At 46.6% G+C, this 17,591-nt stretch overlaps 1 protein-coding gene across 1 annotated transcript in view; it reads left to right on the forward strand.

The window, feature by feature from the left end:
- RAD21L1 (RAD21 cohesin complex component like 1) overlaps positions 1-17,591 on the forward strand; it is a 744,671-nt gene that overhangs the window by 592,891 nt on the left and 134,189 nt on the right. Inside the window, exon 11 of the mRNA XM_030213443.1 lies at positions 11,303-11,402. Within this exon, the coding sequence (XP_030069303.1) occupies positions 11,303-11,402 (100 nt within the window). The remainder of the gene's footprint in view (positions 1-11,302; positions 11,403-17,591) is intronic.

Genomic DNA, 17,591 nt, shown 5'->3' on the forward strand with positions numbered 1-17,591 from the left:
ATCTAGGCCCGTGACTCTCGAGTAGGTCGCGGATGGTGTGGGGTGTAGTCACAAAGAGTGTTTGGCCAAACGTGAGTTTGTTGGCCTCGTGTATCAGTAGACAGGCCGCCGCAATGCTTCGGAGGCACCCTGGCCATCCTCGTGCCACATTGTCCATGCCCTTAGAGAGATATGCTACAGGACATTGCCAGGTGCCGACCAGTTGGGTAAGGACTCCAAGTGCCAATCCCTTCTTTTCGTCGATAAACAAGTGGAACGGCTTGGTCACATCTGGCAGTCCGAGCGCTGGTGGAGCCACAAGGGCCTCCTTGAGGTCCTGAAGGGCTTTCAGTTCGTGTTTCTCCCACTGGAGATTTTGGCCCTCAAGTTCAGGTCCTTTCAGTTTGGCGTACAAGTCTTGGGTCAGGACCGCGAAGTTAATGATCCAGATCCGGCCATACCCAGCTGCTCCTAGTAATGCCCGCAATTCCTTCTTATTGGCAGGAGTGGGTTGGTTGCGAATGGCTTGGGTTCGAGGGGTACCGAGCCTTCGGGTTCCTTCTCGGAGGCGAAACCCCAGGTACTCGACTTCGATCTCGCATATCTGGGCCTTTTTCCGGCTGGCCCGGTACCCCTGGGCTTCCAGGGTTTTCAAGAGGTAAAGGGTAGCTTCTGCACAGTCCGTGTACGTTTCACGGGCCACCAACAGGTCGTCCACGTATTGAACGACCGGCCCGTACTCGTCCTGATACATCTTCAAGTCCTGGGCGAGTTGGTCGCCAAAGAGAGTAGGTGAGTTCTTGAATCCCTGGGGAAGCCGGGTCCATGTGAATTGCTGCTTATTTCCGGTCGGTAAGTCTTCCCACGTGAAGGCAAACAACTTCTGGCTGTCAACAGCAACAGGGATGGAGAAGAAGGCGTCCTTCAGATCAATGACGCTATACCACTTGGTCTGGGCTGGCACTTGGGCTAGGATGGAGTAGGGGTTCGGTACGAGGGCAACTATGTCGGCTACCTGGTTGTTGACTTTCCTCAGGTCCTGGACGGGTCGGTACTCGGGGGTTCCTGGCTTCTGGTAGATTTCAAGACTCCCTGTTGGGGGAGTTTCTGCAAATGCGGGGGTTTCTTCAGGGAGATGGATAAGGGGTAGGTTCAGGAGGGTAGGGTTCTTGACAGGCTTTCCTGGCTGCCTCGTCCGCACGTCGGTTGCCCCGGGCTATGGAATCTGTCTTCCCTGTGTGGGCCCTACAGTGCATCACAGCGAATTTTCTTGGCTTTCACACAGCTTCAAGCAGGTGACAGATTTCAGGGACATTTGCAGCCCGCTGTCAAGAACCTTCAGGCGAACACTACACAATCAACAGGTCACCCACGTACTGGACAACTAGTCCATATTTGATCTGGCACATCATCAGATCTCTGGCGGGTTGCTATGTTGAGCTGCATAGGGTATACTGTGTGTGGGACTGGATGAACTTTAGGATCTTGTGTTTGCAACATGAGACAATACATGCGATACCATAGAAATATGTCTTGAAACAATATCATACAGGAAACAATCAGTGGCTTCAGAGGCGTTACTGATGATGCCTATACCAAGTAAGCAAAAAGAAATCATTACAATTGAGAATGTATAGCAATATTCCTATATGGACCACCAGGTTAACTGCTGGCCTAGAGTTTAGCAGTTTATCTAAAAAAATGAGTTCAACCAGAATCTCCTTCCAGCATTGGTGCAACCTTAACAGAGTTGTTTTGGGATATAAAGGTTACAATTCTAAAAAGTTCATTGCAGTAATAGGCAACAACCCTGAGAACAGAGGAGAATGCGGTGGCCAGGTCTGTTTCAGGAATGGTAGACAGCAGGCCTTAACACAGACTGGTGCCATCAGTGATCACAGTCAAATGATGTCACGTCCTGCCTGCCAACTAAGGTGAGAGGACAATTTGATGAACCTGAAAAACAAGAAAGAGGACTCCAAACGATAAATCAATTAATCAGAACAGGGCCTCTATGTAGGCCTCAGGGCATAAATGATAATAATTCACTCAATATCTGGTCAAACCCTTAACAAAATGCCATTAGCTTAATTCTATACTCAAATTTCATGCTTCTTTTGATAGGTAATACAGAATAAAATGAATTGCTATTCTGGCCTATCCCCAAAGAGTATAGTCCTGTTCAAACACTTCCACATATATCCACTTCCACAACCCTTCTATCTAACTTACAAGTGTACTTTCGTAGCACATAATCATGTACTCCTGCCATGTGGTTATTCACACTATTCACACAACTTGCACATTGGCAGTATATCTTTTACAAGCTTCAAACATCTCAGTAACCTTTCAATGAATGGGAACTTGCTTCCATCTTCTTCACAATGTGATTCCCTATGATTTAAAACTTACATTTAGATCTTTATCATGGTACACCTCACCTCTCTGGACAACCAGGTTTAAGCGTCCAGCTAAAATCATGAGACATATGATTTATGGAGAAAAGTTAGAACAAGGATGATGTCAGCAAAGTAGGCAGGTGCCTAGAAATGTTTTATAGCAGCACAAAGCATTCTCATTCAAGGTACATTAACAACTTCTTAATCTGAGCATTCAGCTAAATTCCTTTACCCTGGAGGGGGCAATATCTCTGGAGTCCCAATTGCCCAAGGTAAAGTAACACAGATATATATTTATCACAAGCATGATGAATTAAACACATTAAGTAGTTTAGTAGACAAACGGTTCCTTGCATCAATCACATTATTAAAACAAAAGTCTGTAATTGTGAGTCTTGTCTGTCTGCCCTGGTTTAGACCGCAAGCTCCTTTGGGCAGGGACTGTCTCTTTTTTTTTCTTCTTTCTTTCCCAAAGCAACTTGTGCATGTAATACACACAAAGATCAGCAGAGGGAGCAGGTCATCAATAAAAGAAAGAAGAGTGACATCATAAGCAAACAACTGAACACTGAAACAATGAAAATCCACATGAAACCTAAAACTTATCTCTCTGAAATCTCAATTACCTGGGGTACAGAACATACACGTGGGATATTTCACTAGACAAACATTTATTGTACAAATCCTACTGAGGTAGGTACAGAGAATAGGCAAGAAATAGTCTGCAAGTCTCATGAATAACTTAGGAATTTGCATCCCTCCTCTGCAGTGGAGGAAAACAAATTTAGTGCAATACAATTAAGCAGCTGTGATTTGCACTGCCTACGAGACTCATAAGGCTTGCATAAAAGGCAAATGCTCATGGCTACAGGCAGCTGATATGTCTCAGGAAGAAAAGCACAAACTGGACCCCCTTTTTTTTTTCCCCCGAATGCAGGGTTTGTTTAAACTGAATGTATCTGTGCAGAAGCGGGGAGGAAACAAGCTCTCTCGGTAACTTTGACATAAGCTACAAATCTGAGTTTTAAAATCCAATGTTTTAGCTTTTGGGGTGTGGGATACCTTCTGTGGTTTTCTTTACATTCTTTAGGGACTATGGCCAGTAAATGAACACGATACCATAAACCTCACAGTAAATTACAACAGATGCACCGTGCTTTGAACCCAAGTGCAGCATGAAGCTATAAGAATACAAATATTAAATCTAATGTAATAAAAGAGAAACAAAGTGAGGCAACCCAGGCAGTTGCCTAGAAGGGCACTGGGATAGCACAAAATCCTGGTATACAAGGTATATAAAATTTGTAATAACTCCACAATCCAAAAACTTAGCTAAATAATTCCTATTTATTTCTCTTTTTTTTTTTTTTTCTCTTATAAGCCTCATAAAATGCCGTCATGCACCTTTCAGTAAATCACAAAGTTGAAAGTTAACATAGCGTGACAAAACAAAAAAAGCACAGCTGGAGGAAAAAAACTATCAAGGCTACATTCCTGAAGGGAGGCTTTATATTTAAACTCCGTAATACTATACCCATAAGACTTAAAGAAAAGCATGAATTGTCATACCCTTTTTAACAACCAGATTCAAGAAAGATAAACAACATTATCCCCAGCAACGAAATCCTGGTGCTGCCTATACAAAGCTTGCACCGTCTGCTGTAGAATACATAGTTCTCCTGTTTCAGAGAAACAAAATCTTATCTCTCTATGTAAAAGGCAACACGTCAAAACGTCATGACGTCGAGGGCGGAGCTATAACACTCGAGGGCCGAAATGCGAGGCAAACGCGAACCCCGAACAAGTAACGCAAGTAGCTCCGAGGGACGGAGGGAGGGGGCCCCTTGCTAGCGTCCGTTTCATTGCACTCAGAAACGGGCATTTTTCCTAGTATCTTATAACTTCTAACATGATGCAACAGTTAAGTTCAAAGGGTCATATCACTCTGTTAACATGCACCCGGAGTAATTATTTCCTCGAGCCCACTCCCACCACCGGCTGTGGTCTTATGAGTGGGTCCCAAACCCTGGACTGCTTTTACGCTATAGCAGCCTGAGACAACAAAAAAACCCCTGCACTACTCAGCTGCTGAACAGTTTATCTGGTTCTCAAGCACGTTATCTAAACACATTCCATTCTACAGCTCATGCAGCTCGTGTACACAAGGTCATGGAATCTGCAGTTCAGAGAAGCCTGAGAGTCTACATTTTCATACGCCACAAGAAACCCTCCCGTTCGGTTCCTTCGCAAAAGCCTAGTGAGTTTCGGGACCTAGTCCGTATTAGTCACTGGCTAAAAGAGGGTGATCATGCCTCTTCTTCGGTCCTTACTGGGCCGGTCACTACGCTGAGTATACTCGCCTGTCCGCCGGGGTCGCAGGCCGCGCCGTCGTGCGCTTCTCTCCGGAGTCAGAAAGGTGCCTTGCCGGAACCACGCAGCCCCCCTTCCAGTCAGCCGGAATTGATCGGCCCTCCTCCGGGAGATGGACGCTGAAATCAGCGGTGGCCACTCACCACCTTCTCGGGAGGGGGTCGATGACCCGACCCGACTGCAGTGGGGGAGGGAAAGAATATAATCCGATTTTCCCTTTTGTAGTCACTCCTGGCTGGCTCGCCAATGAAACAGGCTAGTGAATCAGGAGACAAAAGGCCAAATTGGTTCCAAAGCAAGGCAACTTTATTGCTAGCAATGAACAGCACTGAGTTTCTCTCAGGATACTGTGTGTCACAAATCATCTGACACTTACATTTATACTTCCCTGCTGGGCCTGCGCATTGGGCCCCTTATACATCACAGTTGTTCATGCGCAGTAAACATTTGTAGTTCTCAGTACCTACACACGTCATAATACTGAAATTATACTGGCTAGGGAAACGAAACTTAGCATACACACAATGATCCTTTCTAGCAAGAAGAGATAAGATTCGTTAGGCTCAGAGATGCAGGGTGGGGGTGTCTACACCCTCCAAGGTCATCTATTCATATGACGCCTACGTGCAAGCTGGTCTTGTGTAAGCCTTGCTACTACTGTTACAAGCTATATATCTAATAGCCCTGCATTCTGTCTTACATTAGTAAACAGCAAACTGGGTAAGGCACAAATGTCCAGTGCATTCATAAAGTATGGCCAAAAGGCAAAAGCAGAGATAGTATGCATAAGTATAAGTCCATCAGTATGCACAAAACATGAGGTTGTTCTGTTGGTCAGTAGTATTCGAGTAGTATCCGGCATTCCACTCCTACACCATGACTCTCCAATTTCTTCTGGAGTCTTTCATGAGGCACTTTGTCAAATGCCTTTTGAAAATCCAGATACACAATATCAACCAGCTCACCTTTTTCCACATGTTTGTTCACACATTCAAAGAAATGTAATAGATTGGTCAGGCCAGATTTCCCTTCACTAAATCCATGTTGGCTTTGTCTCATTAATCCATGCTTTTGAATATGCGCTGTAATTTTGTTCTTTGTAATAGTCTCTACCATTTTGCCCGTCACCGATGTCAGGCTCACCCTTCTATAATTTCCCAGATCCCCTCTGGAACCTTTTTTAAAAATCAGCATTACTTTGCCACCCTCCAATTACATATTACTAACAATAGTGCCGCAAGTTCACTTTTCAATACCGGGAGAGAATTCTATAATGAAGCACCCTGGTATGGAATTGAGGCAGAAAGCTATCCTACTATATAAATGAAGGCTGACCGACGTGCCACACGCTGTTCTGCGCATGTGCGGCACGTCACACCTGTCTTCCGTGCCTCCATACCTGCTGCGGGGATATGAGGGGGAAGTACAAGCTGTTCTGCGCATGTGCGGCACGTCACAGCTATCTCCCGTGCCTCAATACCTGCTGCGGGGATATGCGGGGAAAGTACGAGTGGAGGAGCGAAGTGGCTGGCGAACATGAAAATACGAGGCGGCAGAGCTAAGGCGAGTGTACTCAAATGTAGAAGTAGGAGCGGGGCTGCTGAAATGATTGCGAGTGTACTGAAATGTAGCAATGGGAGCAGGGTTGCTGAAATGTTCGCTGTTCAGCCTGTCGATGCCTCAGGGGAACCGTTAAATGCCTTGATCTGACTTTGGACAGCTCTCCTCCCCCAGGTTGCAGTTGGCAGATGTGTGCAGCCTACTGCTTTCCTGTCACCACCTGCTTAGAGTGGAACACCTCCTCCTTCCCACCACAGCTTAAGTTCTTTGCCTTTTTTCCATTCTCTCTCTCTTCCCCCCCCCCCCCCCCCCCCCCCGCCTCTCCTCACACACACACCTCAAAAACTAGCCCTGCTTTGCTGCAGTCTGCTGCTTGCCTGTCAGTGGCTTCTTTTTTTTGTTTTAATGGCTGCTTACACTACAACACCTCACCCTTCCCACCAGTGGCGTAGCCACAGGTGGGCTTGGGTGGGCCAGGGCCCATCTATTTATGGCTCAGGCCCACCCAACAGTAGCACATGTTTAGTGGTAACTGGTGGGAATCCCAGGCTCCACCAGCTGAAGATTTTCCCCTGATGGTAACGAAAATGCTACTCTCCATGACACCGGCACCTGTGCATGCCTGCTGCCAAGGAGGAAAGAAGTGTTTTCCCACCAGCTGAGATCATTTTTTTTTTTTGGGGGGGGGGGGAGAACACTTGGTGCCCACCCAATTCTTGCCTAGGCCCACCCAAAATCTATTTTCTGGCTACGCCCCTGCTTCCCACCAGAGCTGAAGTTCTTCACCTGTTTTTCATTCTCTCTCTCTCCCCCCCCCCCCCCTTCTCCTCACTCACACACTCTGACCCTGCACTGTCACAGGGACTACTACTACTACTATAAATCATTTCTATAGGGCTACCAGTTGTATGCAGCGCTTACTACCATATCTCTCTCTCTCTCACACACATACATGCACACTCGCTCTCCCTCTTAACAACTAGCTATAAGTAGCAACTGACCCTCCACTTTCACAGGGACTCCTAGCAGCTCTCTCTCTCTCTCTCTCTCTCTCTCTCTCTCTCTCTCTCACACACACACACACAATATCACTCTCTCTCTCTGGCTGGAGGGGGGCAGGGAAGAGAGGAGACTCCCTGGGTGGCTGGAGAGGGGGGGCAGGGGAGAGAGGAGAATCGCTAGGTGGCTGGAGAGGGGGGCAGGGGAGATAGGAGAATCGCTGGGTGGCTACAGGGGGGGCAGGGGATAGAGGAGAATCGCTGGGTGTCTGGAGGGGGAGCAGGGAAGAGAGAACAATCACTGAGTGGCTGGAGGGGGGGGCAGGGGACAAAGGAGACAGTCTCACTCTCTCTCTCACACACACACTCGCACATTCACTCTCTCTCTCTTTCTCTCTCTCACACACAGTCACTGTCAAACACACTGTCAAACATACACACGCCGAGGAAAACCTTGCTAGCGCCCGTTTCATTTCTGTCAGAAACGGGCCATCTCTCTTTCAGACAGATGCATATACATACACTTTCTCTCTCGCTCTCTCTCTCTCTCTCTCACACACACACACATACACACTCTCTCTCTCTCTGAACTCACTCTCACACTCTCTCTTTCAGACAGATGCACACACACACACTTTCTCTGTCTGTCTCTCTCTCACACACACACTCTCTCTCTCTCTCTCTCTCACTCACACTCTCTCTTTCAGACAGGCGCACACACACATACTTTCTCTCTCTCTCTCTCACACACACTCACTGTCTCTCTCTCTCTCTCTCTCTCTCACACACACACACACAAAATATTACAATAAGGGAATTAAATTTCACAAATAAAAAATGTTGCCCGTTTTAATGAGCTTAACAGCTTGCCTTAACATATAAGAATCGATGGTAACTCATCTTGGAGATTAGCAAAAAATCTTGCCCGTTTTAATGGGCTTAACGGCTTGTCTAAAATATTTGACCAGCTTAATTGATGGAAACTGTAAAGAAACTTGCCCTCTTAACAACTGTCTACCTAATAATGGGGAAAAGCCTGCCAAATAAGAAGGTACATTCTCCTGCAAAGACTGAAAGACTAATGTACAAAATTTAAAATGTGATCGTGCAATAACTGGTTACCAATGCAGCTTATGAAAATAACTCAATGTATGGCCAAAATTTCTGCTTGTGCCTCAAAACCATACGTCAAAATCCAAAAATTCCTTTATTGAATTTTAAGCACAATCAGCTCCAATCCACAATTTTATAGATTTTAAAGTGAAGGACAATGAACCTCAGCCACGCCACACTGCTTTCATGTTTATAGCAGTCTTATGCACTCGCATCGTCATTGGCTTAACCGCCTCCTCTACCCTTAACAAAATTTACATTTATGATTGACTCAAGTCCAACTATTTTAACTTTTCGATTAACAATATACTCATCTTATGATGAAAGTTTCAGAACATGTCAGCAATAGGGGCATAGTGCTCTGACACAGCACATGTTTTGCAACAAGCTTTTTCAAGGAGGTCCCCTAAGAAATAAGGGCAAAAGTATTAAACCATCCCTTTCCATATTAAAAATAACTATGCTTCTGAAAGTTAAGCAAAATCTTACCTACTGATCAAATTATCATAGCCTACCGACTTCATACTCCACTGGGTTTTTAACACACTTTTTTGTCTGCGCGGACTCCTGACAAAGGCATGCACCAAAACATGGACTGTGTAGAGTCCTTGTTATCTGTGAATGATTAGTCAACATTGTTTGTGGATACCTGCAATAAAGATTTGAACTGTTTCCCCTGTTTCATCACCTGGTCATTCCCACCATTTAGTTTTGTCTTCATAACTTGGTCACCGTATATGTCAAAATTTATTATAAAAACAGGGGTTAAATTGTGATGAGTGAGCCATCCCTGGGTTTTCAGCAGCACTTAACTACCTGTGTGACTGCTGTGGCACTATCCAGTTAGTGTGGGGGTGGAGCTGGAGCAATGCTAGGATTTACCCATTTAGTGGATATGTTTAGTCTGTTAACTACATAAGTGCCACAAGAGTCACACCTGTATTTTCAGTGCATTGTGCAATTAAGTGCTGCTGAAAATCTGGGAATGGCCAATGCTGGTGGAAATCCTCTGACACAGCAAAGCTAGAGTATTCCTTATCTCCATAAACTGTTTTACACATTTTTTTAAAGAAGAAAATAGCAGATACATGTGTAGAATTTATTAGTTTATTAAGATTTCATATATTGCCTCATCTGGTACACAGCTTGAAGCGAATTACAAAGATTAAATAATAAAATAAAAAGGAACTACAATTTGTGACAGGATTGATGTACACACATCAGGGGCGTAGCCAGACCTCGTGCTGGGAGGGGGCCAGAGGCAGGGAGGGGGAAATTTTGGTCTGCCCCCCCTCCCACTCCCACCCCACGCACTGCTGCAGCAAATACCTTGGCTGGCGGAGGTTCCCAACTCCCGCCAGCTGAAGCTTTCTCCGATGCTGCCCTGCTCTCTCTTCCCCCTCACGTCCTGTACGCTCCTTTTAGTGAAACTGGAGCGTGCAGGACGTGAGGAGGAAGAAAGAGCAGGGCAGGTAATGTGGCGGCACCGGAGACTGGCACTGGACAAGGCTTCAGCAGGTGGGGGTTGGGGACCCCTGCCAGCAAAACCAGGGGCCCAGAGGAAATTTGAAGGGGCCCAGGCACCTGTGGCCCCACGTAGCTATGCCACTGACACACATACTAAAATTAAGATAAATGGGAAGGAAGGTCAAGGGAAGGGGAAGGGAGGTGCTAAGTAGATTAATCCTCACAATACCTCAGACAAACTGTCCAGAAGTCTGGAGGGACAACTAGTGAAGCCAGGTAGGGTTGGGCTTTCTTTTAGCAAGGCCAAAAACCAAGAAGAGTATTTTGTTTTGCATATGATATAAAATTGGAAGCCAGTACAAATGAATCAATAGCAGACAAGCAGAATCAAACCTACTAGCCTGACATGCAAAATGGGCCGCTCTGTTTTGCAGTGATTGTAAGTGCTTCAACTGGTAGGACAGTACCCCAGCGAGAACCAAATTTAGTATTCCAGTTTGGAGATCAGGAATGCATGGATTAAAATAAAGAAGGTGTCATTACTGAAATAGCTTCATGCTATACATAGTTGACGCAAAGCATAAAAACCTGATTTTACTACCTTGGAAATATGTGAAGAAAATTAGAGGTTATAGTCAATGATGTCCTTCAAAAACTTAAATGAATCAACTGGGGGAAAATGTAGGAATTGAACAGGAAGGGAATAGTAGAGGGTTGGTCTAAGCTGCAAGAGATCCAGCAAATGGTTGGATTGGCTAAGTTTGAGACAGTGTTCATGTAATCAGTTGACTACAGAATTTAGAGTAGTGTGAGGTCCAGATTTTGCAAAGAAATATAAAAGACCAAGAGGATATCATTTGCAAAGAAGTGAAAACTAATAGCTACATTTTGAATGACAGTAGTTAGAGGACTCATGATACTGGAGCGGTTTCCCATTGCATTCTCTTGAGGCATGGAGGGTTAAATGACTAGCCCAAGGCTACAAGTTACTGCTGTGGGACACACTTAGTGAAACCACCTTACAAAATCACAGAGAGGCGCTTACAGTCAAGAAATGGACTTGTAAGGAGGTTTCAGTAAGCGCACCCCTCATTTTTTGGCACAGCAAGCTTGAATTATGCTGGCAGAGGTTTGCAACATGATCATTTGCAGTAGAAGGGTCTGTTATAATAAATTGTGATCTCAGCCCTCTTCATATTCATGAATTTTGATGTAAGGACCCCGATGCAGGCACAGCCTTACCAGATCTGTTAATGAATAAATATTTACATATCTCCTGCAGCATACTGGTCTCCTTGGCCGCCTCTGCTGTGTTGAAAATTACCCCCATACATAAATTTAGTTTCCTTTCAGCATGGATCTGTCTTTATCTTTTGAACATATAACTGGAGACATTACTAGACTTGTGTATTACAGCTGTTTACACGATGCTTGGGGCACTGCAAATTCAAAACTGGAAGAAAAGGAGATGATCTGGAGTCTGAACTAGATCAGAGCAAACAACAAGAACTTATAGGTGAGAGATCAGCATCATGCTGTGTATCACTGTGTCATCATGTACATAGTCTGCTGAAGGAGGGTGCTGGATAAGAAAAGTTTAATATTGACAAACATACACAAATTTAGGTTACAGATTTTAATGAATCTACACAGTGTTTCCCAAGTCCAGTCCTGGAGTACCCCTTGCCGGTCAGGTTTTCAGGATACATCCTTTTCAAAAATGACCCATCAGAAATAGACCCCAAAATCACAACCAGCATGAATATCATGGAAGCGTGGGCATCTGCCTTCAAGCTAAACAGGGAAAAAACACATTGCCTGATACTCTCGTCCTCATACAACACCACACAATTTAAATCTATTAATGCACTGGGCTCACTGCTCCCAATCGCAGACAATCTGAAAGTCCTAGGCATCACCATAGACCGGGACTTAACCCTTGAAAAACAAGCTAAAGCTACCACAAAGACAATGTTCCACTCTATGTGAAAACTCAAACACATTAAACAATACTTACCACGAGATATTTTGCACCAACCTAGTAGACTTACCAATCAGGAATAAACAAATCAGCAAGATCATACCTTACCCTCCACTTCCCATCATTTAAATACATTAAATATAAAGTGACTATCCAGCTTATAATCGAAAGTAATCGCCGGCTATTTCCCGACACAAATCGGGATATGGCCGGCGATTTCGCAAAAGTGGCGAAAAGCGTATAATCGAAAGCTACATTTGTGATAGCTTCGCCGCTTTCCCTTCACCTCGCCGGCAAAAGTTGAAAGGGGCATGTTGGCGTCGAAGCGAAGGCGGGACATGGGCAGGCTTGGACGTGGTTATCAGATGGCTGGCTTTCGCGGATAATGGAAAAATAAAACCCGGCGATAAGCAGTATTTCGCCGGGTTTACTTGGTCCTTTTATTTTTACGACCAAGCCTGAAAAAGGTGCCCCCAACTGACCAGATGACCACCGGAGGGAATGGGGGATGACCTCCCCTTACTCCCCCAGTGGTCGCCAACCCCCTCCCACACTAAAATTATTAAAATACAAACCTTTTTTGCCAGCCTGTATGCCAGCCTCAAATGTCATACCCAGCACCCTGACAGCAGTATGCAGGTCCCTGGAACAGTTGTTGGTTGCAGTGGACTGCAGAAAGGCAGAGCCAGGCGCCCCCCCCCCCCCCCCCCCCCCCCCCGTTCCACTTGTGGTGGGTAATGTTGAGCCCTCCCAAACCCACTGTACCCACATGTAGGTGCCCCCCTTCAGCCCTTAGGGCTAGGGTAATGGTGCACACTTGTGGGCAGTGGGTTTTGGGGGGGATTTGGGGGACTCAGCACACAAGGGAAGGGTGCTATGCACCTGGAAGCTAATTTGGTTGTTTATAAAAGATGTTTGAAGTGCCCCCTAGGGTGCCTGGTTGGTGTCCTGGCATGTGAGGGGGACCATTGCACTACAAATGCTGGCTCCTCCCACGGCCAAATGCCTTGGATTTCGCCGGGTTTGAGATCGCCGGTAGTTTTTTCCATTATCGCAGAAAAAGAAAACTGGTGATCTCAAACCCGGCGAAATCCAAGGCATTTCGCCGGCCCACACCATATTATCGAAAAAAAAGATGGCCGGCCATCTTTTTTGAAAATACGGTTCCAGCCAGCTGTTGCGCCGCCGCCAAAATAGATCACCGGCGACGTTCGATTATTCCCCTCTATTGCAGCTAGTTTTTCCTATATCAGCACCAAAATCTGGAACACAGTTCCAAAGGACCTAAGACTGAAAGACAACTATTTAAACTTCCAAAAACACCTAAAGGCCCTCTATTAAAAAAACACATCCCAGCTGAACCAACCAGTGGACCAATCAGATCTACCCATAAACTTGACAGATGGAATGGAAAAGGCACAAGCTCACAGCAACCAACCTGGACCCAAACACTTAACTCTCCAATCTTACATCCCTACCCACCTTACGTATTTTGTACCCACCGTCCACTGAAGAACCAGTGGCGTAGCCAGACAGCCAATTTTGGGTGGGCCTGAGCACAAAGTGGGTGGGCACAAAATTTTCTCTCTCCCCCCTGTCCCCCAGCACTTCCCAATTCAATATATAAATACTTTAGCAGATGAGGATCCCCAATCTCTGTCAGCTGAAGGCCTCCAGTAAAGATGGCCAGAACTCCTCTCCACCAAGTCCAATAGGCAGCAGCAACTCCTCGAGCCACTGATGTCAGCACCCCATACATGCTTAGTTGTCAGTGGCTCCAGGATGCTGCCCCCATCTGCCAAGCTCAGTAGAAGGCATCTCTGGCCAGCTTCAGAAGAGACCCCAGCTAGTAGGGCTTAGGAATCCCCACTAGCTACAGCAAGGGTCAGGGCTGCCGTTAGCCATGCTGGTGACCAGGGCAAAAAATAAAGCCCCTCCCCCAATTCCTTCTCCTCTCTAATCTCCTCATCTGCCGTTAAAGTCACACTGACAGACCCTCACAAATTACAGAACAAGGGATCACAAATTAGAAATAAAAATATATAGACAAAATTGAACTGGGACCCTCAGCATGTACATTTCCTTTTCTACTTAACACAATAAAAATACATCTGCTGTGCACATTTCCCAAAGTTAACATATTCCATTTAAAATATTCAAAGTAAAATGATTTTCCTACCTTTATTGTCTGGACATTTTATTTTTCCATCATGTTGGTTCCAATTTCTCTTTCCCGCTTTCCTGTCTTCTGCTAATTCTTCAAGCGGTTGTCCCTTTGTCTTTTTTCTCCTGTCGTTTCATTTCCTCACTACACCTACCTCTGAAATATTGATCCTTACATTTTAGCTCTTTCCTTTCTTTCTTTTTTTTTTTCTTTTCTGCCTCTGTACACTCAAATTTCATCCTCTTTCTAAATCTTTTCCTTCTTTTTACTTTTCAGATATCTATCACATTTCCATCTCCTTTCACCCACTAGCTCTCCCATTCCCCATCTCTCTCTTTCTCAGCCTTCCATTCCCTTCCCAGGGAACTACAAGCAGAAATCTCAGTTCTAGCTTTCCCCCATTCATCTACTTTCCCTTCCATCCCTGATATAATGACAGCATTCATTCACAGGCAGGCAGATAGTTAATACAGATTGAGTAATAACTACCTGAATAGATACATACATTCAGCATTTAACTACTTTCCTGCTGGAGCTGCAAAGAATACTAGTTAATCAGGTATGTTTCTCTGTTGATCTGAATTAACCAGTTCAATCCCAACCCTTTCAACAAATGCTCTTTTCTGTCCAATTCCAGCATTTACATATTGAAAATAAAATCTGTCAATTTGTCTTTTTTTTTGGGGGGGAGGGGGTTGGGACACGGTAGGCTTTAGGCCCTGTTGTGTGGTTTACCGACGTGGCAGGCAGTTTCTAAAAAATAAACAGACAGAAGCCGACGGAATGAAACTTTAACTTGTCTTATCGGCAACACCCAAGAGCTGCTCCCTGTAGAAAAGAAACAGACGGTGTTAATAAAAGTCCTGACGCTTTGTTGAGAACTACCTGTAAAATTTATTTGGAAAACACAGACGAGCTGATAAGGGGTGCAATGGCATATGTTGATTTGGGATTGGGAAGGGGCAGAGGGGGGATGGACAGCTCTACCACCGGCTGCCTTTCAGGTGCTGTGGAGGACTTGCAGCTCATCTGCATATCCTTACAGCCTTCTCCGGGGTGACACCCAGGTCCACTCCGATCCACTCAGGGCCTCCGCTCTAGGTGCCCAGCGCTCCCACCAGGTGCTGTGAGGAATTGCAGCCCTTCTGCATTTCCTCACAGCTGTATCCGGGGTGACTCCAGTTCCACCCCGATCTTCCCAGGGCCCTCACTCCAAGTGCACAGAGTTTCCAGGTGCTTTTTGGCTAGGATCAGGCGACCCTCGGGGAGGAATGCTGGCTTCGGCCTAACCCCTGGTAAGCCTTTCCTCAGCTGAGAGGTGCCCAGCTCTACCACCGGCTGCCTTTCAGGTGCTGTGGAGGACTTGCAGCTCATCTGCATATCCTTACAACCTTCTCTGGGGTGACACCCAGGTCCACTCCGATCCACTCAGGGCCTCCGCTCTAGGTGGGGCACTTTTCTCTTTACATCTAATCTTCTTCCCAGTTGCTTAAGTACCTCAGTCATTTATGGCCCCTATTCACATTCTCTTCCTAGCCCTGTCCCTTCCTAATCTTTTCCCTCACCCCCTACCTCTCTCCGCTACAGGAACTCACTGCCCATCCATCGACTTCATCACCTCACCTTCTCTCCTACCCTCTTCCTCCCTCTTGGCTTTTAATCTCCGCCTCTTTCTTCCGTCCATTTTGCCTTCCCCATTCCACCTAAATACCTCTGGCCTTCGACACCTTCGTGGCCACACCTCTCCTACTCTCCTCTGTTCTCTTTTACTCCTTCTCTTACTCTCAGCCGGTGACATCAATCCCAATCCTGGCCCCCCTCACCAACTATTATCCCAACTCTACAGATCTCACCGCGACCTCTCTAACCTCATCTCTATTTCTCTACTCCCCTCCTCTTCTCTGCCCTTCTCTTGCGCCCTATGGAATGCCCGCTCTATCTGTAACAAACTCGCCTATATCCAGGACCTCTTTATCTCGCGTCACCTCCATCTGCTCGCCATAACAGAAACAGGGCTCTGCCCTGATGACTCTGCTTCAGTCGCAGCCCTGTGCCATGGCGGTTATCTATTTTCACATACTCCTCGCCCTGCTGGCCATGGGGGCGGTGTTGGACTACTTCTCTCTCCCTCCTCCAGATTTCAACCCCTTCTTCCACCTCAATCTCACTGTTTTTCCTCCTTTGAAGTCCACTCTATCCGCCTTTTCTCTCCTCTGCCTCTTCGAATAGGGGTCATTTATCGTCCCCCTGATAAGTCCCTTTCATTCTTTCTCAGTGACTTTGACGCCTGGCTTGCCTTCTTCCATGATCTTTCCTCCCCCTCTCTCATCCTTGGTGACTTTAATATTCCTGCTAATGATCCTTCCAACTCTTATATTTCCAAGTTACTCGCTTTAACGTCCTCCTTTAATCTCCAACTATGCTGCATCTCCCCCACTCATCAAAATGGTCACTGTCTTGATCTCATCTTCTCCTCCAACTGTTCACCCTCTAGTTTCCTTGCCTCTGAGCTTCCCTCCTCTGATCACCATCTTATAACTTTCACACTTAAATCTCCTCCCTCCCAGTCCCGTCCTATCTTATCTAATTTATCTAGGAATCTTCACGATATTGACCCTTCATCTCTATCCTCCCATGTTTCAAACCTCCTCTCTACTGTGCAGGGGCGTAGCTACGGGTGGGCCTGGATGGGCCCAGGCCCACCCAGTTTAGCCTCAGGCCCGCCCACCCAGATGCAGATCCTTACCCACTCCCACCCCTGCCGCCGCAGCGTTTCATTTAATGCTGTCGGCGCTGCTGTTGTACAGTCTCCCACCCCCCCGCGGCGGCGCTTATACTTCGCTATGGCGCTGACAGCAACGCTACAGATGCGGCACCAACATCCGACGTGCTCCAGGGCCTTCCCTCTGCCGCGCTGATGTAACTTCCTGTTTACGGAGGCGGGACGTGGAAGGCCCCGGAGCAGGACGTCAGACGTTGGTGACGTATCTGTAGCATTGTTGTCAGCGCCATAGCGAAGTATAAGCGCCGCCGCGGGGGTGGGAGACTGTGCAACAGCAGCACCGACAGCATTAAATGAAACGCTGCGGCAGGGGTGGGAGAGGGTGAGGAGGAAGTCAGTGGGGTACTGGCCCAGTAAGGGGAGGCTGGGAGGGGAGGGGCCTGAAGGGAACAGAAGGGTGCTGGACTTGCCAGGGGGGGAGGGTTAGGGAAGGGAGAGAGGTTTTGGATTTGCAGAGGGGAGGTTGGAAGGAAGGAGAGAGGTTTGGGATTTGCAGAGGGGAGGTTGGAAGGAAGGGGAGAGGTTGCAGGAGAAAGAGCCAGATGCATAAGGGGAAGGAAAGAGGAAGAGAAGCTGGTTGGGGGGTGGGATCAGAGAGGAGAGGGACACATTGGTGTGGAGAAGGGAGAAAGGGGACATAGGGAAGTATACAGATACAGAAGGGAGATGATGGGCATTAGGTGGGAGCATGGGGGCAGGGACACAAATGTGAGATGCTATATGGGGATGGCACATGGGCACAGAGGGGTAATGCCTGACAAGGGGGGGGGGGGGAACT

The sequence above is a fragment of the Microcaecilia unicolor genome, chromosome 8 (assembly GCF_901765095.1).
Source record: "Microcaecilia unicolor chromosome 8, aMicUni1.1, whole genome shotgun sequence".
In the NCBI taxonomy this organism is placed as follows: domain Eukaryota; kingdom Metazoa; phylum Chordata; class Amphibia; order Gymnophiona; family Siphonopidae; genus Microcaecilia; species Microcaecilia unicolor.